The sequence below is a fragment of the Lissotriton helveticus genome, chromosome 3_1 (genome assembly GCF_964261635.1).
Source record: "Lissotriton helveticus chromosome 3_1, aLisHel1.1, whole genome shotgun sequence".
Lineage (NCBI taxonomy): Eukaryota > Metazoa > Chordata > Amphibia > Caudata > Salamandridae > Lissotriton > Lissotriton helveticus.
In genome coordinates, this window is record NC_136061.1 from 1026022886 (window position 1) to 1026048027 (window position 25142).

Consider the following 25142-nt stretch of genomic DNA (forward strand, 5'->3'; position numbering starts at 1 on the left):
TATGCCTGCCTCTGTGGATCCAGCTGAACCAATTATCTCCTTTGCTGCACATCCCTGAGCAGAACCGACACATCTCCCCTGCTGCGTAGATTGGACCTGTTGTCAAAGACCCGCATTGCCACTGCAGCCAGCAATGTCTTCAGAGCTGAGGCTGTGTGATGCATCCTCGGCCCAGGCCCTCGTATCCTTCGATGACGATAGCCTCGATTATGATGCCGGACTTCGCATCGCAGCTCCTCTGAACTGACGTATCACCTTGACTGTGCACTAAATCCTCGATGCCGGACTCACATCACAAACCCTGTCTACAGGGTCCTCGATGACAATGCAGGCCCTCGAATCACAGCCTTGCTGCATCACCGATCTGATGCATCACTTCATCTGTGCAACACATCTTCCACCCGAGTCCTTGCAACGTCCTGCAAGTCAGGATGTAAGGGTACTTTGTTCAGTGGGCCTAACTGGGCCCCTGTAGCCGGCCTGCACTCCATCACGGTCAGTCTGAACTTGTGATTTTTTTCCTGAACTGGCATGCCCAGATCTCCACAGTTGGTGCTTTGAAATGAATACAATTCAATGTAGGGAACTGGAGGTATTAATTGTGAAATAATAAACACTTTCTAGAGCTTAAAAACCAATAGCGACATCTTTTTGGGACAGGGACAAAGTCAAATTTTAGGCCGACCACGATGAAGCCCTGGTCAGCAACACTAAGCGGGAGGCTTTTACCTTCACACTTAGAAACTTTTCTGGAGGATTTTCTCTCTACATCGAGCGGGCCTCTCCAGCAGGCTGGATTTGCAGCAGTTTCATCGGCTTGGTTCATTGGTAGCCCTCGGTCAACTCCTGGAAGTCTTGAGCTCCAGAGTTTTCTGTGGGATGAACCTGAAATCCAGGCCGGGTCACGGTTCAACATAGTTGGCTTGACTCATGACGTTGGATCAGTCAATCTGTTGGAGCTTTTTCGCAAAAGTTCTCCAAACTTCAGGAAGTGCTTCCTGAAGTTCCCTTTGGGGGTTCAAAGTGTCCACAAATAACATCCAAGGTTCCAGAGTCAATGAGTTGCTCCTCGGGCATTGGGACCACAGTTCCCACAATGCAGTCCAGCTGAAGGTGGTCAGCTGGGTTATTCTTGCTGGAGATTATGCAGGTGGAGATCTTTTAACCTGTTACTTTCAGGGAGCCCACTCCTTATCTTTTTGAAGCAAGGCTCAGTCCTTAGGGCTGTAGTTCCTTAGCGTGCAGTACGTGCAGTCATTCCAAGTGCAGTCCTCTTGATGCAGGCCAGGTTTCCAGCAGAGCAGTCCTTCTTCTTCTTGTAGTTTCAGGCAGGGGATCTGAATTGCTATGCAGCTGTACCATATTTATACAGTGTTCTGTTGTGACAAGCTGAGAGGGCACCCCTGACAAAAGGGGTACAGCTTGCCTCCCAAAAGTATGACAGCTTCCTCCAAAGTGTGGCATATTCTTGTCTCACAAAGCACTATACTTTAAAATTCAAGATGTAGAATCTTTCTCCTTCGGGTTAAGATCTGGCTAAGCCAACCTACTGGTGTGGGTCATTTCCCTAAACATTCCTCTTCCAGATCTCCTACGAATTCCATTCTTGGCGCTCGCATCTGGGTGGGTGGTACAGGAAGAGGGGGTAGGCCTGGTTTCCAGCCTTACTGTCCTGCTCTCTTTGAAGATCAGTTTGTTTACCCTGCGCCTTCCTGGCCTGTTCTCTGCAGCTGCAGATCTCCCCCACCAGATAACCTCTGCCTCTATGCGGGCCACTTATCACCTCATCAAAGCAGTTTGGCTCAGCCTGGCAAGACTTGCCAATCAGAAGAGGATGCTAGGAGGCTGGATTTTGGCTCACAGAAAAGAAAGTTTAGAACGTCTTTTCTTTACAAGTTACGATAAATTGAACAGTGACAAGTTGTTGGAGTTATTATTACCAATCTTTTAAGTCCTTGAAATATCATTTTAGCTCACCCTTGTCAATATTTATGCCTTATTAAAGTATTCCCATTTTAGCCTATTGAGCAAAAATGCTACAATGAGGAAAACATTTTTTTTGTTTTTCTCTCACCAGGGCATATAAAGCATCTTTTAAAATACCCCTACTTATTTGTACATGCCACCCTACCATGGGGGAGCCTAGGGTAGACCTTAGGGTTGACATATGTAAAAATAAGGTAGTTTAATAATTTAGTGCCATGAAATCCAAAGTTGGACTTGCATACAATTTCAATTAAAAAGAAGCTTGCAAAGCAGGACAGGCTTTTAAAATGACATCAGGCAGCACAGCAGTGCACACTTAAGTGGATTGAATCGGTTGGGCCTCTAAACCTACATGCCCTACCATATACTAGGGGTGTACAGGTAGGTTGTCAGTACCAATTATAATTACACCTAATTACCATATACCTTTTAATTAAGGCTCAGTATATCCGTTTTTACCTATTTTTACAGATAAATACAGACAGAAAACATTTATTTACTTGTCTGTATTTATTTTTAAATGTGAATAAAAACAGAAATTGGGTTGCTTTTTGAGTAACTAACTACTCTCTGTCTTAACTGCCAGGCCAATAGCTGTGTGGATTGATAGGGGCTAAAAAAGAAAGACTTTTAGTATAGAGGCTTTAACAGCAGCAGATATGCACATGGTTGATACCGAAATGTGCATATTTTCTTATAAGTGCAATGATTTATCTTCTGCAGGTGTTTACAGCATTGAAACCTAATAGGCATTCAAGCATGAGTGCATATTTACTGGTTAAATATATGCAGAAATATGCTAATTTCAGCTCAATTTTTCCACAACCCCCCCCAAAAATATGGATAAATGCAGATAAAATTAGCAAAAAATAAATATGGATAAACACAGATGGAAATATCAACAAAAAAAATACCATAAAACTGGGAGCCCTACTTTTAATCTGATCACTGGCCCTGGGCCTGGTTAGCAGAGCCCAAGGCACAGTCAGAGTTAGTTACCACCAGTCAAAAATAGGTGATCAAGGCAAAAGGATGACTTTCTTATTTATCTGCTACCTGAACAATGCTTTAGCTCATCTTCCTTTAACTACTTTTGACATGTAAGAGTAAACATCTCAGTCATTGTCATTAGGTTTGTGAATAGGGGTGACAGTGCTCTGACATGCCTATGAAATTATTTACAGTTGTAAAATAGTTCAGTGTTTCTAATGATTTTGAGAATAATAACGAATGCAGAACCTAAAATCAAAGAACAATGTCAACGATGTTTAATCTGAAGTGCACGTTGTATTTTTATTATGTTGATGTTCAAAAGGACATAGTTTATATTGAGTAAAATGTGTTTTTTGTTCAATTTACAGATTTTGAAAACACTGCACAAGACCCACGCCAAAATGAAACTAAGGCCCCTCTGGAATGATATCAACCCCAAGGCTGTGACAACAGATGAGCTTTTTGGATTTCTTCATCCTTCAACGCGAGAATGGAAAGATGGTATTTTTTTCACGAGTTGGAAATTCGCGATTTCAATTTATGTGCGATTGTTTCTAGAACAGGGTTAAAAATCTGCCTTTGTTGCTTTGTGTTTTTAGGATTGTTTTCATCCATGATGAGGGAACTTTCTGCCATATCCCACGATGGACCAAAATGGATTGTTCTGGACGGTGATATTGATCCTATGTGGATTGAGTCACTGAATACTGTAATGGATGACAACAAGGTACGTAGGAATATGTTTTCCTTTAATTTGTTAGCAGAGGGCACATTTCTTTATAATCCACATTATTGATTTTTTTTTACCTTAGAAAAAGTGCTTAACTGAATACATTTTAAATAAATCCTCTTTCTTGTATTTAATACGGTGGTCGTTAGAGAACAATGTTCTAAAAATTGTTAAAATGTGATCGCTTTATTTCTTCCACAATTTATTGATGAAGCATTTCTTAGGGGACTATCTGCCAGCACATAAATAAAACTAAGAACAAAGAACATAATGAACCTAGATAACAAGTGGGGGGGATAGACTGAGACCACATTATGGAATGACAAATTCAACTGTGTAGTGTAGCCTCTCTGAATGCGGTCTTTCCAGCTTTGGAATTGATGGATAGTGAGAAAACAGTAGCACATTTTCCGGCGCTTACTAAGACCAGTGGGGACTCTGTGATTTATGGCAGAAAACTGACCCGCATGATTCTGAGCTCTCATTTTATTCAAGATTGGACAAGTTCCTAGTTAAAGTGAAAGTTATGGGCTTATTGTTGAAAACAAAGGGGCTTAACAAGCCCCTTGCGCTGCCAGTGCATCACTATTTGTGATGCACCCGCAGCGTATTTTGCTGCCCCATATTTACAAGAACAGGTAAAGCCACCCTGCATGGCTTTACCTGTCCTTGTAAATACGGCCCCTTTGCATGCAGCACTTTTCTTGAAAGGGGCGTTCTGTGGGTGTTCCCACACAACACCAATGGAACCTGACACATTTCCAGATTTGCAAAAAATCGTAAAACTGGAACTGCCTCTGAATGTTACAACGAGGAGAAATGTAATAACTTCTCGGTATTTTCCTCTTTGTATGCATGACATTTTGCAACTTCTATGTGTGCTAATGCAGCACAAATAGGAGTTGAAAAATTCAATTTCAGATTGTTTATGTGCAGGAAGGGACACCCTTCCTGCACATAAACAATCATCCATGTGACGAGGGCATCCTTGCACCATGGTGCAAGGGTGCCTGCATCAGCTCATGGCAGCAAATTGTGTGCCAGTGGAGGGAAGAGCAAAGGATCCGTCTATCCTTGTAGATACGATGCATCCCTGTGCTTTGAAAGTGCTGCAGTGCGGCGCAGCCAATGGGCTTGCGGTGCCGCTCTGCGGCACTTTCTTGTAAATGAGGCCCTAAATATCTATGCAGAACCCTGACTGCCAGCCTGCTACAATGACTGTATGCTGGCTCGGTTGTGATGCGTATGTAGGGTGGGAGGCTTTTAAAGTTATGATGCATGAAGTCAGCTTGAAGACAGTTGTGGGTGCTTGCAGTGCTTTAGATGGGAAAAAATAAGTGCAGGTACTCATTAAAATGAGCTAGAGGTGTAGTGAGGGGGCGGGGATAGGGGCGGGGCTAAAGGCAAGACATGATGACACTTCATGACTTCTTCTATATTAGTTGCAGCACACACCAACACACATGAGAAATGTGTTTATATAAACAAAGCAAGTTAACTCATTACACGAAATGAAAGAGAAGTCCTATAATATGTTAACTTTCCTTTTTTTGCAATAGAGGCACCTACTTAATGCCATACTGTTAATTGCTGTTGTTTGGCACAAAACCATATATTTTTCAGCACATGAGAAGGAAGAAACTGAAAATGCCCCCACGTCGCACCAACGCTCTTATGGCACCAAGCAAATGAAGCAAATCATCATGACCCTCCTCAGAAGATATCTCTTGTCTCTTCCATAGATCTATCCATTCGTCCTTTCATCTTACCATTTACCTGCTGATGTACACCATTTAACCTTTACATTCTGTCGTCTATTCTGTCTTTCATCCATCATTCAGTTTTTCACCATTCCGTCTGTCCACCCTTCATATACAAACCTATCCATCCATCCAACTCAAAACCTATCCATTCATTCTTTCACTCATCCATCTCTTTATCCACCCTTTCGCTCATTCATCAATCCTTTTGCTCATCTGTTCATCAACCCTTTCACTCCTTTATTCTATCCGCCCTTTCATTCCATCACCCTTTCACTCAATCCCTCCTTTCACTCATCCATCCTCCATCCCTTTCATTCATCCTCCCTCCCTTTCATTCATCCATCCAATCTTTCACTTATCCACCCAAAACCTGCCCTTTTATCCAATCATCCACCCTCCTTCACCCAGCCATCCATGCTTTCAATAATCCATCCATCTATTCATTCATCTATCCATCCACCCTTGTTCACTCATTAACATTTACACTATCAATACAACATTTATTGCATCATCAGGTTCTCCATGAAAGTTGTGACTCGTATCATGCTCTTTTTGACTACTTCCTCGGAAACCTCTGTCATCTGACACTTGTTTGCAATCATGCGCAGGATAGCGTGGCTGTGATTGACAGCACAGGGCCTGAACGGACCCTGCTCTGTCAAGCACAGCGTGACTGTGAGCAACGGACGTTATTCAAATGAGCTCTGCTGAATAGCTCAGTGGGGGCTCAGATCGGGGCTGCAGAAGCGGCGATTTGGCTGCCAGACACACGTTCCACTCCGGCTCACCAACACAGCCAATGAGCCTTACTTTTCGTGAGTACCGGTACTCTCCACGGCAGCAGAGAAGTGCCGGTACTCAGAGTGATAAATCTGAGAAGTGCCGGTACTCAGTACTGGTGAGAACCGGCCCATTTAAAGCACTGGGTGCTAGGATTGTGAATAATAGCGAGATGACAAAAGCGTTGAGGGTGTTTTACACACCCTTGAAATTAAATGTGCAATGTACTCTAAGATGAATGCTGAGCTCATAGAAGGTAAATTTCATCATGTGATGCTCCTGAATATATTGAGATGTCGTCTTAAATTTAGCAGATGGTTGTCAGTGCATGCTACCAGCGCTCATTTTTGGGACTGGCACAGATTTGTCTGCATTACACATTTGCCAAGTGCAAGAGAGGGAAAAGCATTCAAAGTGGAAAGACGGAGGAAGAGAAAGACAGAAAAACCATCACAAGGAGGGAAAGCAGTAACCTGCAAGCATGAGATGAGGGGACAGAAAGTATCTAGTGGTGGATTAAAGAGGCATGAGGTGGATTCAAGACTACGCAGCCTTGGTGTTGGGTGGGCTTACATTTAATTGCACCAGCGGTGGACTTCTGAGCAGAATTTTTGGGCACCGACACTCATTCTTGTATACATGATGCACTGGATGTCTTGAATTCCACTCCTGCACACTCCACCATTATAAAGTGGGAGAAAAAGATAGAAAACTGCTTGCGTGGCTCCTGCATGTCGGCTTTACGTGATACACACTGACTAACCTAGCTGTTCTGAGTGGGATTGACAGAAGTATTGTACCTAAGCTGTGATCATTGCCATTTGTCACTGCACTCATGATTAGAAAGGCTATCTTGATGCCGGGTAGAGGTAAGAATTCCAGTTTAGATGAATTTTCAATACAATTTTATTACAAATATGTGGGAATGCTCATACCACGACTCGTTGACTTCTACAACTCTGCGTAAACAGAAAAGACCCCACATCCAACAACAAGGGATACTGAAGTGATGGTGATCTTCAAAGCTAACAGGTTCACCATAAACATTGATGACAAAATGTGTGTAAAGGTTGTAGTCAGTAGAGTTCTAATTATAATAACAACATTAGTGCACCCTGATCAGACTGGTTAGTTTATTCCACCTAATATTGAGTGCCAATGCTGATAGTCTATTATCTTCGATAGGCACACCTAGTCTGGCAGTCTTTCCAATAAGCTGGTCTGCCTATACATACAGATATAGCCCACATACATGGATAGGAAGATTCAGCACAGGGAGAATTATATCATCCCAAAGGCCTGTTTAATGCAGCAGCGCTCAAGGTTGACCACTGCTGTCTCTTTTGGTCATATTGTGATGGAGCCGTTAGTCTATATGCTTGTCATGAGGGATATGACACAAACAAAATCTAGAGGGTGGTCAAGTTTTATGCAGATGATATGCTTCTCTACATTTGTGACCCTGTGAGGGATCTCTCCTCACTTAAGAAAGTGTTTGATGCCTCTGTCCTTTTGTCTGGGATCTGAGGTTATTACGGATCAACTCATGCTTGATCCTCATTAGGGTGAGGTTGAACCTGGATTAGGATGATGCGCCGTCCACTCCACTAATACCCCATGATACTTAAATATCCAAGTTTAAGGCTTAACATCCTATGATTCGAGGCGAATCACTTAATCTCCTATTTATAAAAAAGTCTGACCCTCTGTAACACAATCTGTTCCTTATGTAAAGTGCTTTAATGCCCTTTTGCCAATTAGGCACTGTATACAAACTATTAAAAGAAATAATAAAGTAAGTATTGTAATGATTGTTGATTCTCATGAAAAGCTGTAAGAAAGTTTGTGGTGGGACTGATATACTTTATATAATGAGTTGTAATACATGTTCTTGCATGAATGCTTCCCCAGCAGCGATGCATAACTCTTACATGTGTTTTAATTGTTGCCATACATTTAACAGTTGTATTCAGACACGTTTTTAAATTTCAAAAAAAGGAAAATATCGGAGCATTAGTATCACAGAAAACAAACTGTGAGAATCTATGGCTGAGTGGAGGCTTTTTACTTGAATATTCAATGTTAACTCCAACACCATTATTTTGCCATTTACTTTTCAAAAGATCAATAGGACTCCCATCCATTATGAGTTTTCGCCAGTCCCAGTACTAAAAAATGTGAAAATGGCTTATTTGTCTTATAGCAGGTGTGTTGATTCTTCTCATAGTGTTGGAGTGTATGTTGAGCGTAATTTATTGTAAAAATAAAGGGGCTAATTTATATTTCGGCAGACTGAGTTATTACTGTTGCCATGGCGATGGTAATCCGCGTGCTGTTTTTTAGAGATGTCTGCTGCCCCTGTAGACCTCACTTGCATTTTCAGGGATGGTGGTTCCTGGAAATGGGCCATACGTCAAACGTACATTATTTTTTTAATTTAAAAAAAGAAAATTCCCAAAAAACAATGGTCCCCTTGCCATAGGAGTTTTCTCCCATTGCAATGGGTGCATTAGGCTCTTTTCAATGCCCCTTACCACCAGGCTTTTCCTCGCAGGGTTGGGCATTTAAAATTGCTGTATTTCTCTCAATCTAAATTAGGTGGGTGGACATATGGCCAAACCTCTTAAGACCTTTACTCCTTCAGGCCATTTGAGGGGTTTGACAACAGTAGCGATGGAGTATTCTCTGCCGTCCTCAAACCTACGGTCTGCCGGACTCTAAATGAGGCAGGTGGGCCATTATATTGGCAGAGAAGGAACTCTGTTGCAACGGAGTTCCCTATCTGCCAACAATATAAATTTAGCCTAAATGATTTATCCTTGTTTTCATAATACTGGCTTATAATTTTGTGAGTGAATGGGTACAGAACATGTGTACTATACTAAGGGCCTCATTTATGTGGAACTGGCATAGGGCAGCACTGCAAGTCTTCTTGCTGCGCAGCCTTACGCCAATGTGAAAGGGCAGTCATGCACTGCATTTTATGAAATATGGTGCATTACTGTCCTCCCCCACCCCAGCACTGGCACACAAAATGCTGCCTACTGCCAACGTAGGCACTCTTGCACCATGGTGCCTCTGTTGCAGACAGGATTGTTTTTGTTTAGAAAGGAGCACCTCCTGCACAAAAATAAAACTGAGAGGCATTTTCCTCCATCTATGTGTGCTGCATGGAAAGACAAAACAATTAGGTGAAATAAAAATGTTTCTCCTCGCTGCGCCTGCTTTGGGGAGTCATAAGGTTTTGGCGCTGCCCCAGGTTTACGTGATTAAGTAAATCTGGGGCCGCATCCAAATCCAAGGGTGTTGCTTGGGAACACCCCTCCAACGCCCCTGGAATCCCTCCTTTATGCAGAGTACAGCAACACAAAGACTTGTGCTGCTTTATCTGACTCCATATCTATGAGGCCATGCAAAGCCATAGAGAATGGCTTTGCATCACCTCATAGATATGATTGAGAGGCAAGCGCTAAGCGCTGCTCAAGCGTAAAAAAATGTAACGCTCCGGCAGCGCAAGCCTCTCATAAATAAGCCCCTAAATATTCTAGATATAATTTATGCCTTGTAACTCTTAACAAATTGATCCATAGTGTATTAGGCCAATTGAAGTAATCATGGTGGGGAAATAGTTAGTAATAAACTTAAGAAAGCCACTCAGAGCCGCCAACAAAGCTACAATCAAGGGAATAATGAACTCGGGGAAAGCAAATAGACTGGTCAACTTCCACCCCAAGTGCTACAAAACGTAATTGTAAACCATAGATTAATTAAACAAAATCTATATTTTGTGCATTAATATGTGATTATATTCAGGGTTAAAATTGTATATTTAATGATTGAATAGAATTAAAGCACATAATATTGAAAGTGTCTGCATTTTCTATTTTATATTATTACTATTATCATCATTATTATTTTGGTTAGTAGTAGGGATTTTATCATTGTTATCGATTAAATTATTCTTATTAACAGTACTACTATTATTATTATTAATATTGTTACAATTATTATTCTATGTATTGCTATTATTATCATTATTATTGTTGCCACATGAAGGATGCAGGCTCACATGCAGATGACATTTTATTCTGGTAGTATGTTGCTTTTCAAGGTGTTTTGTGTTCTTATAGTGAAGTGCTTTGTTTGTGCAGGTATTAACACTAGCCAGCAATGAGCGAATATCATTAACTCCTTCAATGCGACTCCTCTTTGAAATCAGTCATCTTCGTGCAGCAACTCCCGCCACCGTCTCCAGGGCAGGAATCCTCTACGTGAATACACAGGACCTGGGGTGGAGTCCGTAAGTGTCTGAAGCCTCAGTATGCAACCCGCATTTAGATAAGTTTATTTGTGCTATCCTTACCTGGCATCAAAAACAACTCTCACCCCCCCCCCATCCCCTATAAGGTTTATATGCCCTATCTCACAAAACTGTTGTCCTATAGAAAGATTAGGACGTGCGTCCAACTTGAACCAATTAACCATAATCCTTCGTCTCAGAGATGGACGGGAAACATCCTTTACAACAAAACTTTTACCACGCAGTGCTGTTACAACGCAAGTATTACAATGAAAACCTTTACAACGCATTACACTGGGGGGCGCTCTAGGACAGGGAATAGTTTTAATTTACTATCCAACACCTTCCCTAGTGTCCACGGGGACTGGAGTTGGAATAGTAAATTAAACTATTCACTATCCAGCACCCCCAAGTGTAATGCGTTGTAAAGGTTTGCGTTGTAATACTTGCGTTGTAACAGCATGCATGGTAAAAGCATGCGTTGTAACGTCATACATCCGAGATGGACTAATGTCACACCCCTTCTTTGATATCCCTAAATAGCAGCTAGTGCAACAACACTAATGCCCCTCCACCCTGCGTGCACAGATAGGGTGTATGTGCAGCAAAGCATGCTTGATGCACAGGGCACATGGGAAGTACAGTGAGCTTGACATGAAATCATTCTGCCTACTTTCCCAGCACAAGTAGTTAGAACATGTTTCTCACACTGAAGAGGTTCCACTTGGTCCTGTATCCTTAAACATGCAAATATCATGTATTGTAAGTGTATGTAAATGTCTTGGTTCATAAGATTTTGCTATTCCTTTATTTAGTAGTAAGTAGCGGTTTGTGGAATAGTGTATGTTTTTTTTCTGAAATTACTTGAAATGTGTTTTGTCCTTATCACAAGTTATAATTTCACATAAGTTAATATCATGTTAAAAAAGTCACATTAATTACTAGCAGGAAACTTCATTGAGGTATACTCTGTGTGAGCCACTGTCCCTTGGCTGAAAATTATGCAAATTGTGTAATGCTAAATTCAGGAAAAATGTCATGATTTTCATGTAATAGCAAATTTACACATTTCTTGAATTTCATTAGCATAATTCTAATGTTGGCCAACCCTACTCTTAAAATCATAAAGCTGATCTGTCATTTTATATTTGCCCTGAGAATCTTTATCAAATTACAGTCTAGCATTGTACTACCTTTTAATAGAGCAGTTGCTATGTTTTAGATGATATATTTAACGTGGTGTTTGAAGGGGTTTGGAAGGGGTGTCAGCAATGGTGATTCTGCTAGATCATATAGCTGCATTGAGTCCACTTCATCATAAGTTTCCCATAGAATTCTAAGAAAGGGGTCGTTCCTAAAAAAAGTGCCTATTTTCTAGGGTACTGCATATTGTCTATTTTTTTGTCTTCTGTAACCAGAACCTTATTCAAGAGCCCTTTTTGTGAATTTATTTCATTTTTTACATTTTATGTGGAGACAGCTAACAGTAATGTGTTTTTGCCCACATATAAATTATAAAGGTAGGAATTTCCTCTCTATACATAGCCTATGTGAGGACAACATATTTCAAACATTAACACATTACTCATAGTGTAAATCACTCCCTTTCCAAAGGAGGGTATACTTGTTATTAATATAGAGGTTCTGCAGATCGTCATGTTAGGGAATTTCCTGGTCTGAATTTTTCTTATTGTATTAAACACACATGTTCTTCACATCTTACAGTGGTTTTCACTTTTTGAAAAGCTTCTGGTCTTATTAATATTGTATTTCAGTGTCTAAACTTGAGAAAAGTATGTGTAAAAGTAAAGTAGTTCAAATATTTAGCAATGTGTCTTGTATTAACTTTGTATAAGTGTTTGCAGTATTTCTAAGGTTAATGTGGGTTGTTTGCATTTTAATTCTGCAACATATGTTTAAGATTAGAGATTATTTCATTTCATGCCAAAAATGCCACAGAGAAGATACCACAGTCATAGGCGTGCGATGAAGATCGGACAAATATTGTGGCAACATAAGCTCCATATGTCTCTCATTATTATTTATTTGTCCTTTTTAAAATGCTCAAAATACATTTCACCTATGCATTTAATTTGTACATTTGCACGGTCACAAAGGTGCTGTTGTAAAAAGGCCAATTTAATTTGTGACCCTCTTCTCAGGTGACACAGATGCTTTGATATTAACAAGCATTACCAAGCCAAATAGGTCCGGCTTATTACTGTCATTCATCACCCATGCACTTGGTCACCTATCCTTGCACTCACGTGTCTGTTTATTCACTCATTGACTTGTTATTACATTCACCCATTTACCCACATACAAACACACCAATCAATGAATAGGCAAATTCAATTATCATGCAGCCCTATTGGCTTTTCCACTAGTTTGTAAGAGTTGTGAGAGTGCTTCCAGTAGTGTGTCACTGCAAACCTTTGAGAGGTGAGAGAGTTTTTCTGGTAGAGTGCTACTGTTACTGTGACATGGCTGTAAATGTGCCGTGGGGATTTGACACAGATAGTTTTCGAAAGATGAGAGATTAGTTGTTAGTAGTGAGTGCTGTTAGAGTGCTCTCACTATTGTGCACTGCTGCTCTGCAAGGAGAAGGAAAGTCGTTTGTAGTGTGTGACGACTAGTCAGTGAAGGTTGTGAGAGTGCATCTGGTATTATGCTCGTTCTACCCTGGTGAGTGTTGGACTGCAGTTGGTAGGGAGTGAAAACTATTAGTATATGAGGGGTGTAAGAATGCTTCTGGTATTGTGTGACAGATTCTCTGTTGGGGTGTCAGAGAGTGCCCCTGGTAGAGTTTGAAAGCTAGTCTGTGATGGGTGCGAGTGCTTGAAATGACTTTGCAGCAATCATTCATAAGTGATGTCCTTTACCGGTGCTTGTGTGCCTTGACAATCTGTTTCTCCAATGAGACTATCCAAGGATTGGTTTGGGATTAATGACCCGGGGTGTCCTTTTATTTATATTCCATAATCCTTACTAATTGACTGCTGGCTCAAACCACCAGCATTTCCCTGCAAGGATCACCGATTTCCACATCAGGTACACAACTGGTTGTAAAACCAATTGAGAATATGGTTTTTAGAGTGAGGGAAATACTGGGCGCACTGCTCTCGGTTAGCGCGCAGGAAGTGTAAGGGTTGTAGTATTTGGTGATAAGTGCATACAGGTGAGGGGAAAAAGACCCTAAACCCCTCCAAGAGTGTGTGTCGGGACACACACCGTACAGAACAAACAAAAACCTGTTGCACACCAGATCAATAAAGTACAGAAAATAGATGTCTCAATGGACATATAAAAGTTCAAGTTTCCACCGTTGAAGAAAAGGGGACGACCAGTATTACGGCTCCTCTTTTATTGCTATGAATGGCCAGCCTCTGTGACAAGTAATTTGGAAAGGTAGAGGCTACCACTTGTTCAATCGGGTGGAGAGCGGAAGCTTCTCTGTGTAAGTTCCTGGGTACATAGTAGGTAAATCCAGGAATAAGATAGATGAAAACATGGGGAAGAAAAAGGGAAAAGCAAGAGTGTAAGTTTATAGACTCTCGCTGATCATGATAATACATTCGTGTGTATCAGATCAATAGATCGATCGTGACCTTTAAATCTCTCTGTGCCTCGTATCAATTGCTTGAGGAGTTAGTTAAGCACTACAACTGTGCTGAAATCTAAGTATTTAAGATAGCAATGAGAGTTTAAGAATTGTGTCTTTTCTTACCCGTGTTGCGGGGAGAAGCCGGCAGGACGAGTGCTCCTGCAGACTGGTTCCGGGTGCGGACACGTGATATCGGCCCGGAAGTGGTTAAGTAGCCTGAGAAAGGTCCCGGATTGGAATGACTAGAGCGTCACTTCTACCGGAGTTTGGTGCAAGTTCCCTATTCAGTATGAAGATCTCATGTTAAAGGTGTAAACAGCGGCGAAAATGACATTGACAGAGAGTGCAATGTCATTAAAAAGGGGGGAAAAAAACGATTACATGCACGCGCGCATTACATGCAGAGAGAAGTAAAGTGTCATGCATCAGATCTACGATATGCATACATGTCTATTATTCCATCGATTCCATTGCCGAATTATACAGATGTTTACATTTACATTCTGCGGTCATGTTAGATACAGATCCTTTGAGTAGTACGGCATGAGTTATCACAATTCAGCAAAACAATTCCTATACATTGCATTTCGAAAACACAATTGTTGATTGTGTTGTATGCAAATTGTGGATGCTCTACCAATATATATAAGTGATTGTAGGTAGTGGGATAAGGAAGTATTGTAAGGGTCCCCTTACGGACCACTCTATTTAGTGAAAAACAACATTACCTCATGTGTGTCTCTTTGAGGGTCCACAAATAAGTGGGAAGGAGGGTTTGGTTGTAGTAACAGAGTACATTTGTAGTTTACATGAGAATTGCTTCACAGATACAGTAAATGACAAAAGCTAATATGTGTGTTCGGAAAGAGAAAAGTGTTCACATGGTTCATACATCTGAAGGAAATGACAGGAAAGACGTTTTAAATTAGTCCCCTAGGAAGTATTGCATCTCCTGGTCAAAATTCAAACCATGATCCACCGTACGGAGGCGGAGAATCCACATGGCTTCCAGACGTCTCAGTTTTAGTTCTCTGTTTCCGCCCCGTATTCCCGGTGGTACAGTTTCAATCCCAAAGAAGGAAATCCGTTTGTCCATACTTTGGTCATAGCATGCGGCCGCATGCAGAGCTACCGGGTACCTGGGGTCTTGTTTATGGATGGGTCTAATGTGTTCGGCTATTCTTTCTTTGAGAAGGCGGATGGTACTGCCCACATAGAATTTCTTACATACACACTGGATAATGTATACTACAAAGCGTGTGGTGCAATTGATGTTGGTCCTGATAATATATTTTTCTCCTTTTGTGTCAAAAAATTCCTTAGTTTTGTGTTTAGCCCACCGACACATAGAGCAAAACCCACATTTAAAAAAACCTGTATTGCGTATCGTTAGCAAGGGGTCAGTTGTGATGCTACCTGGAATTGTGGGGCTAAGTCTGTTTCTTAGGGTCCTACCCCTTCTGAAAGTTATCTGTGGATATTCTCCTAAATAGTCTTGGATGCTTTTGTCTGCCCTGAGAATATTCCAGTGTTTGGTGAAACTCCTACGTAGCGATTGATGTTGGATATTGAAGTCAGTGATCATTCGAATCATTGTGGATTTAGGTTTTGTGTCTGTGTGTTTCTTCTTTAGTGTATCAACTTTTTTAATTTTTTTGACCCGCGCGGTTGCTCTGTTAAGTAGGTCATCTGAGTAACCTCTTTTTTTGAAACGCACCTGCATTTCCCTCAGATTTTCGTTAAAATCTTTGTCATCACTGCAATTTCTGCGTGCTCTTAAGAATTCACCAAATGGAATGGTGCTGATCTGGTGGGATGGGTGGGCACTACTAGCGTGTAAAATCGCATTGCAGGCTGTGTTCTTTCTGAAGAGTTTGCTGTTCAATTTGTTATTGGAAATATAGATTTCCAGGTCCAGGAATTCTACTCTGTCTAAGCTGGCGTCAATGGTGAAACTCATATCCCATGTATTATGGTTTAAATGTTCATGAAAATCCATCAAGTGTTCGTGTGTGCCGGACCAGATTAATAGACAATCGTCAATGTATCTTCCCCAAAATACTATAGAGTCTATAAATGTGGCACCTTTAGTGCCCCAGATGAGGTCCTTCTCAAGTGCACCCATGAACAGATTCGCGAAAGAAGGGGAACATTTAGAACCCATGGCGACACCTTTTATTTGTCTGTACCATGCGTTGTTGAACATAAACACATTATTCTTCAAGATGAGTTCCATCATAGATACCAGCATGTTAGTATGTTGCCACATCGTGGCTGGTCGATTCTGTAAAGTCTTAGTTACTACTTCCAATCCTAAATCTGGTTTGATGCTAGTGTACAGTGCTACCACATCCATGGTTACTAGAATGTTGCCTGGCTGCCACTGTAGATCGGAGAGTATACTCAAAATGTGTTTCGTGTCTTGAATAAATGATGGTAGGTTGCGTACCAGGGGCCCTAAGAATAGGTCTACATACTCGGCTAGTCTCTCAGTCGGACCCCCTATACCCGATATGATAGGTCGTCCAGGAGGGAAAGGGAGGTGTTTGTGTACCATGGGCAAGGTATAAAGCCAAGGGTAAGAGGGTTTGAATATTTTCAAATAGAGATATTCATCTTCATTAATTAGGCCATCTTCTTTCCATTTAAGAAGGAATCTATTAATGACAGTGGTAAGGGATGCTATGGGGTTGTGGTCGAAGCACTCACAGCATGTAGTGTCTTGTAGTTGGCCCAATATTTCATCTTGATAATCCTTCTTGTTCATAATGACAACATTACCCCCCTTATCCGCTTCTCTGATAATTATGTCTTGATCTTTCGTCAGAGTATTTAGGGCAGCCCGTTCTCCTGTTGTTAAGTTATCCTTGTATCTGAATGTACGTAGGTTTCTCTTATGGTCTAGTTTTTCAATGTCTTCCAGTACTCGTTTGTGGAAGTTGTCTATAGAGTTACCCCCTGGTAAAGTGGGGATCCATTTGGATTTAGACTTCAGCCCACTTAGGATGCTGTAGTCTGACTTAATATTGAGTTCCTCAAGTAGTTTTTCCATGTCATAGGGAGTTTGTTCTTGATCAGTTAAAGAGAGTAAGAGCTGTGTGGTTTGAATATCGTTAATAGTTAGGACACCAGGTTCAAATTGAGTCGGGATGTTCGTAGAAGTTTTATTAGACATATTCCGGTAGGAAAAATGCTTTTTCAGTTTCAGATTACGTACAAATTTAAACAGATCAATCTTTAATTTACAGATATCAGTGTTAGCGAAAGGGTTGAAATTCAGACCTTTACTTAGAAGGGAGATCATATTGGGGGTCAAAGTTTTGGATGATAGACTAATCACCTGTACCTCTCCCTCTTGTGTGTCAGTTAATTCCGGTTGTTCCCAGATCTGAGTTTCTTCCTGTAATCTTCTACGTTTCCCCTTCCTGCCCCTGCGGCTTTTGGATCTTGGGTGCAATTCCCTCTCCTGATTCGTTGTATCTCGCATTGCTATCTTAAATACTTAGATTTCAGCACAGTTGTAGTGCTTAACTAACTCCTCAAGCAATTGATACGAGGCACAGAGAGATTTAAAGGTCACGATAGATCTATTGATCTGATACACACGAATGTATTATCATGATCAGCGAGAGTCTATAAACTTACACTCTTGCCTTTCCCTTTTTCTTCCCTATGTTTTCATCTATCTTATTCCTGGATTTACCTACTATGTACCCAGGAACTTACAAAGAGAAGCTTCCGCTCTCCACCCGATTGAACAAGTGGTCGCCTCTACCTTTCCAAATTACTTGTCACAGAGGCTGGCCATTCATAGCAATAAAAGAGGAGTCGTAATACTGGCCGTCCCCTTTTCTTCAACGGTGGAAACTTGAACTTTTATATGTCCATTGAGACATCTATTTTCTGTACTTTATTGATCTGGTGTGCAACAGGTTTTTGTTTGTTCTGTACGGTGTGTGTCCTGATACACACTCTTGGAGGGGTTTAAGGTCTTTTTCCCCTCACCTGTATGCACCTATCACCAAATACTACAACCCTTACACTTCCTGCGCGCTAACCGAGAGCAGTGCGCCCAGTATTTCCCTCACTCTAAAAACCCTATTCTCAATTGGTTTTGCGGTTGGAAGAGGGGGGCAGCCGCCGCGCAGTTAGAAACAAGAATAGGGATAAGTACTTCCATCCCTCACCATGAATAGAGACAAAGCTGCAGAAGAACTTTTTGACAACCTTGCAAAGGGTATGTCAACACATAGAGCAACTACTAGTGGCACCCCTAGTGTTACCAAGCAAGAAGGTCTTAGGGACAAATTCATAAGACTTGAGAAACTTAAAAAACAAGAGAACTCGAAGTGGTGGGACGGCACCACTTTGAAGCAGTATGCAAGATTAAGACGTATACCCAGAGGTCTAAGGACACAGATCTTCCCCACTTATGATGATCTAGACACCCATCTCCTAGGTAAGTGGGAAGACGCTCTTACCAACAATTCCAACATCCTCATGGACATCCTCATTGAGAGTTCTGACCGTAAGGTGAGCAAATTTCAGGCCGAAATTGCCACTTTAGAACAGGAGATAAAAGATTTAAATCTTCCTGAATCTACTGTCAAAAACTACACGATATTAGATGAAATTCTTTTAAAACATAAGAACGAGATAAAAAGTCGTAAAGCCAGACAGTTAAAAAGAGATGAGGCTGACTACACTGAGGGTAGAATCTTTACATATGATAAGAAATATGATTACATGATCAACAAACAATCACGGATCAGAAAAGACAAACCAAATGAAACTGATGCTAGTTCTGTCTCTTCAAGCAACACATCACTTAGCACAACCAGTGTCAGTGAGGACGATGCCAACAGAACAGTTAGTGAAACCACACCTTTTTTATGCGAGATACAACGAATCAGGAGAGGGAATCGCACCCAAGATCCAAAACCGGCAGGGGCAGGAAGGGGAAACGTAGAAGATTACAGGAAGAAACTCAGATCTGGGAACAACCGGAATTAACTGACACACAAGAGGGAGAGGTACAGGTGATTAATCTATCATCCAAAACTTTGACCCCCAATATGATCTCCCTTCTAAGTAAAGGTCTAAATTTCAACCCTTTCGCTAACACTGATATCTGTAAATTAAAGATTGATCTGTTTAAATTTGTACCTAATCTGAAACTGAAAAAGCATTTTTCCAACCGGAATATGTCTAATAAAACTTCTACGAACATCCCGACTCAATTTGAACCTGGTGTCCTAACTATTAATGATATTCAAGCCACACAGCTCTTACTCTCTTTAACTGATCAAGAACAAACTCCCTATGACATGGAAAAACTACTTGAGGAACTCAATATTGAGTCAGACTACAGCATCGTAAGTGGGCTGAAGTCTAAATCCAAATGGATCCCCACTTTACCAGGGGGTAACTCTATAGACAACTTCCACAAACGAGTACTGGAAGACATTGAAAAACTAGACCATAAGAGAAACCTACGTACATTCAGATACAAGGATAACTTAACAACAGGAGAACGGGCTGCCCTAAATACTCTTACCAAAGATCAAGACATAATTATCAGAGAAGCGGATAAGGGGGGTAATGTTGTCATTATGAACAAGAAGGATTATCAAGACGAAATATTGGGCCAACTACAAGACACTACATGCTATGAGTGCCTCGACCACAACCCCATAGCATCCCTTACCACTGTCATTAATAGATTCCTTCTTAAATGGAAAGAAGATGGCCTAATTAATGAAGATGAATATCTCTATTTGAAAATATTCAAACCCTCTTAATTTCTAATTTCTAATTTCTAATTTAAAACATTTGTAGAGCGCAACATCCACCAAGCGGTTTCTTGGCGCTAACAAGGTCCGATTTACTGAGGGTTGCAGGGGTAAGCGAGTTTATAAAAGGAAGGCCTGTCTAAACAGGAACGTTTTGAGATCCTTTCGAAAAGAGGCATAGTGGGTGGCAAAACGTAGGTGATCAGGCAGAGAATTCCACAAAGCAGGGGCCAAGGTGGAGAAATTGGCACCACCCCACTTTTTCCGCTTAAAGCGGGGGGTTTGGAGGAAAGCTTTAGAGGAGGACCGGAGCTCTCTGGAGGGAACATAATCGCTTATCAGCGAAGAGATGAAGGCCGGGGCAGTGCCTTGCCGGGCCTGGAAGGTCATACAGGCGGTCTTAAAGAGGGAGCGCTCCCTGATAGGCAGCCAGTGGAGCTCCCTAAGAAGGGGGGAGGAGTGATGGTAGCGTGGGAGACCGTAGATAAGCCGGGCCGCGTGGTTCTGCACCACCTGGAGCCTCCGTAAGCTGTATGCCGGAATGCCATTATAGAGGGCATTGGCGTAATCCAGCCGTGAGATTACCAGTGCGGCCATGATCAGTTTGAGAGCCTGGGGGGAAAAAAAACGGGAAACAGTACGGATTGTTCGAAGGGTGAGGAAGCAAGAGGAGACTACGGAACTGATTTGGGAGTGAAGAGTGAGGTGACTGTTCAATTTCACTCCCAGTGTTTTTACTGTGGCTGAAGGGGTAGGGGCGGGACCAAGAGAGGGGGGCCAAAAGTGGGGGTTCCAGGGACTGGATGAACCCGTGGCTTTATACCTTGCCCAAGGTACACAAACACCTCCCTTTCCCTCCTGGACGGCCTATCATATCAGGTATAGGGGGTACGACTGAGAGACTAGCTGAGTATGTAGACCTATTCTTAGGGCCCCTGGTACGCAACCTACCATCATTTATTCAAGACACGAAACACATTTTGAGTATACTCTCCGATCTACAGTGGCAGCCAGGCAACATTCTAGTAACCATGGATGTGGTAGCACTGTACACTAGCATCAAACCAGATTTAGGATTGAAAGTAGTAACTAAGACTTTACAGAATCGACCAGCCACGATGTGGCAACATACTAACATGCTGGTATCTATGATGGAACTCATCTTGAAGAATAATGTGTTTATGTTCAACAACGCATGGTACAGGCAAATAAAAGGTGTCGCCATGGGTTCTAAATTTTCCCCTTCATTCGCGAATCTGTTTATGGGTGCACTTGGGAAGGACCTCATCTGGGGCACTAAAGGTGCCACATTTATAGACTCTAGTATTTTGGGGAAGATACATTGACGATTGTCTATTAATCTGGTCCGGCACACACGAACACTTGATGGATTTTCATGAACATTTAAACCATAATACATGGGATATGAGTTTCACCATTGACGCCAGCTTAGACAGAGTAGAATTCCTGGACCTGGAAATCTATATTTCCAATAACAAATTGAACAGCAAACTCTTCAGAAAGAACACAGCCTGCAATGCGATTTTACACGCTAGTAGTGCCCACCCATCCCTTCAGATCAGCACCATTCCATTTGGTGAATTCTTAAGAGCACGCAGAAATTGCAGTGATGACAAAGATTTTAACGAAAATCTGAGGGAAATGCAGGTGCGTTTCAAAAAAAGAGGTTACTCAGATGACCTACTTAACAGAGCAACCGCGCGGGTCAAAAAAATTAAAAGAGTTGATACACTAAAGAAGAAACACACAGACACAAAACCTAAATCCACAACGATTCAAATGATCACTGACTTCAATAGCCAACATCAATCGCTACGTAGGAGTTTCACCAAACACTGGAATATTCTCAGGGCAGACAAAAGCATCCAAGACTATTTAGAAGAATATCCACAGATAACTTTCAGAAGGCATAGGACCCTAAGAAACAGACTTAGCCCCACAATTCCAGGTAGCATCACAACTGACCCCTGGCAAACGATACACAATACAGGTTTTTTTAAATGTGGGTTTTGCTCTATGTGTCGGTGGGCTAAACACAAGACTAAGGAATTTTTTGACACAAAAGGAGAAAAATATATTATCAGGACCAACATCAATTGCACCACACGCTTTGTAGTATACATTATCGAGTGTGTATGTAAGAAATTCTATGTGGGCAGTACCATCCGCCCTCTCAAAGAAAGAATAGCCGAACACATTAGAGCCATCCATAAACAAGACCCCAGGTACCCGGTAGCTCTGCATGCGGCCGCATGCTATGACCAAAGTATGGACAAACGGATTTCCTTCTTTGGGATTGAAACTGTACCACCGGGAATACGGGGCGGAAACAGAGAACTAAAACTGAGACGTCTGGAAGCCATGTGGATTCTCCGCCTCCGTACGGGGGATCATGGTTTGAATTTTGACCAGGAGATGCAATACTTCCTAGGGGACTAATTTAAAACGTCTTTCCTGTCATTTCCTTCAGATGTATGAACCATGTGAACACTATTCTCTTTCCGAACACACATATTAGCTTTTGTCATTTACTGTATCTGTGAAGCAATTCTCATGTAAACTACAAATGTACTCTGTTACTACAACCAAACCCTCCTTCCCACTTATTTGTGGACCCTCAATGAGACACACATGAGGTAATGTTGTTTTTCACTAAATAGAGTGGTCCCGTAAGGGGATCCTTACAATACTTCCTTATCCCACTACCTACAATCACTTATATATAATGGTAGAGCATCCACAATTTGCATACAACACAATCAACAATTGTGTTTTCGAAATGCAATGTATAAGAATTGTTTTGCTGAATTGTGATAACTCATGCCGTACTACTCAAAGGATCTGTATCTAACATGACCGCAGAATGTAAATGTAAACATCTGTATAATTTGGCAATGGAATCGATGGAATAATAGACATGTATGCATATCGTAGATCTGATGCATGACACTTTACTTCTCTCTGCATGTAATGCGCGCGTGCATGTAATCGTTTTTTCCCCCCTTTTTAATGACATTGCACTCTCTGTCAATGTCATTTTCGCCGCTGTTTACACCTTTAACATGAGATCTTCATACTGAATAGGGAACTTGCACCAAACTCCGGTAGAAGTGACGCTCTAGTCATTCCAATCCGGGACCTTTCTCAGGCTACTTAACCACTTCCGGGCCGATATCACGTGTGCGCACCCGCGACCAGTCTGCAGGACCACTCGTCCTGCCGGCTTCTCCCCGCAACACGGGTAAGAAAATACACATTTCTTAAACTCTCATTGCTATCTTAAATACTTAGATATCAGCACAGTTGTAGTGCTTAACTAACTCCTCAAGCAATTGATACGAGGCACAGAGAGATTTAAAGGTCATGATCGATCTAATGATCTGATACACACGAATGTATTATCATGATCAGCGAGAGTCTATAAACTTACACTCTTGCCTTTCCCTTTTTCTTCCCTATGTTTTCATCTATCTTATTCCTGGATTTACCTACTATGTACCCAGGAACTTACACAGAGAAGCTTCCGCTCTCCACCCGATTGAACAAGTGGTCGCCTCTACCTTTCCAAATTACTTGTCACAGAGGCTGGCCATTCATAGCAATAAAAGAGGAGCCGTAATACTGGTCGTCCCCTTTTCTTCAACGGTGGAAACTTGAACTTTTATATGTCCATTGAGACATCTATTTTCTGTACTTTATTGATCTGGTGTGCAACAGGTTTTTGTTTGTTACACAACTGGTTGTGTTTATTGCTGTCACCAAGTATCAGAAACACCAGTGGACAGCGTCAGCCCTCCCCCACCCACACTCTTTAGTGCTTGCAGACTTTTGTCTCTAACTACTATCCCTAAATAGCAGCTAGTGCAACAACACCAATGCCCCTCCACCCTGCGTGCACAGATAGGGTGTATGTGCAGCAAAGCATGCTTGATGCACAGGGCACATGGGAAGTACAGTGAGCTTGACAAGAGCAGCTGCTTTGCCATCAAGATGGTTTGCTATGTTGCTAATGTGCCGAAAAGCACACAATTGAAAATACATGCACGAGAGAAATGCTCATACATTACATATACCAGCACAGAGAAACATGGACCCAAGTCTACACTGTCATCATCCACTGGGATTGAGGGACAGCTTTGAAAGTTTAGCAGCAGTGAAACCAACACATATTGTAATCACCACAGAGAGAGTGAGGAATGGAACACTACAGCGTGGCCTAGCCATTTGTCTGTTGCAGCATGCATTGACCAGCAGAACACTTCATAAGCTGCTGCATCGTTACATGTGTATACCTCAGCCATCATAGGTGTAGGTAATCTACAGCATGCAATGCTGTGTTGTACCAACCTTGATACTGGCGCACATGGCATGCCACGCTACTGCTGTTTTTAGGGCAGCTGAAACTGCAACTGTTGGGGCTTGCTGTGCCACAGCAGTGGTCAGTGAAGGATATGGACAGTTCATGTCCTGGTTTCTAATGGGATAGAGAGCTTTGACTATGCACCTCCATTGCAGTTCACATGGTTAGAACTGTTTTGGGGGAGGGGTTCCCGGGAAATAAGAGATGTGTGGTCCATTTGTAACATTTGGAGTTTTTTCCACTGGCATCCTGGGGTTACATTTCTATTAGACCCAAGTTGAGCACCAATTGTATTTCTTGGCACTTATCCCTCAGCGAAGTGAGGCAGAACAGTCCAAGACTTACAAACTACTAAATAGCACTTAATAGATCATTGTCCGGCCGGTGCTCAGTTTTAACCTCTTGTGTGCTAGTGACGAGCTCAGCTCGTCATGAGGGACGGTTGAGCTGCCCTCATGACGAGCTGAGCTCGTCACAGCCGTTGGAATGTTCGCATGCGGGGATAATTTCCCCGCTGTGCTGAACGTTCCAAAACGGGTGTGGTCGTGACGAGCTCAGCTCGTCATGAGGGCAGCTCCGCTGTGCCTCATGACGAGCCGAGCTCGTCACCAGCACAGCGGCGCCACGCGCGGCCCCCCTCCCCCCGCACAGCGGGGGGAAAACACCCCGCAGCTAAGGGGTTAAAAGAAAAAATACTTTAATTTATGCACATCTAAATGTTAAACGTGAAATTGTATATGTACAAAACTAAAAACAGACCTATATAACCCCTCCGGAACTACAGATCTATGTAAAAAGGTTTGATCTGTGTGA

The 25142-nt window shown here is 41.9% G+C and overlaps 1 protein-coding gene across 1 annotated transcript in view; it reads left to right on the forward strand.

Annotated features, from left to right (window-relative positions):
• LOC144824202 (dynein axonemal heavy chain 11-like) overlaps positions 1-25142 on the forward strand; it is a 3356387-nt gene that overhangs the window by 1802180 nt on the left and 1529065 nt on the right. Inside the window, exons 51-53 of the mRNA XM_078683354.1 lie at positions 3348-3480; positions 3579-3706; positions 10404-10552. Of these exons, the coding sequence (XP_078539480.1) occupies positions 3348-3480; positions 3579-3706; positions 10404-10552 (410 nt within the window). The remainder of the gene's footprint in view (positions 1-3347; positions 3481-3578; positions 3707-10403; positions 10553-25142) is intronic.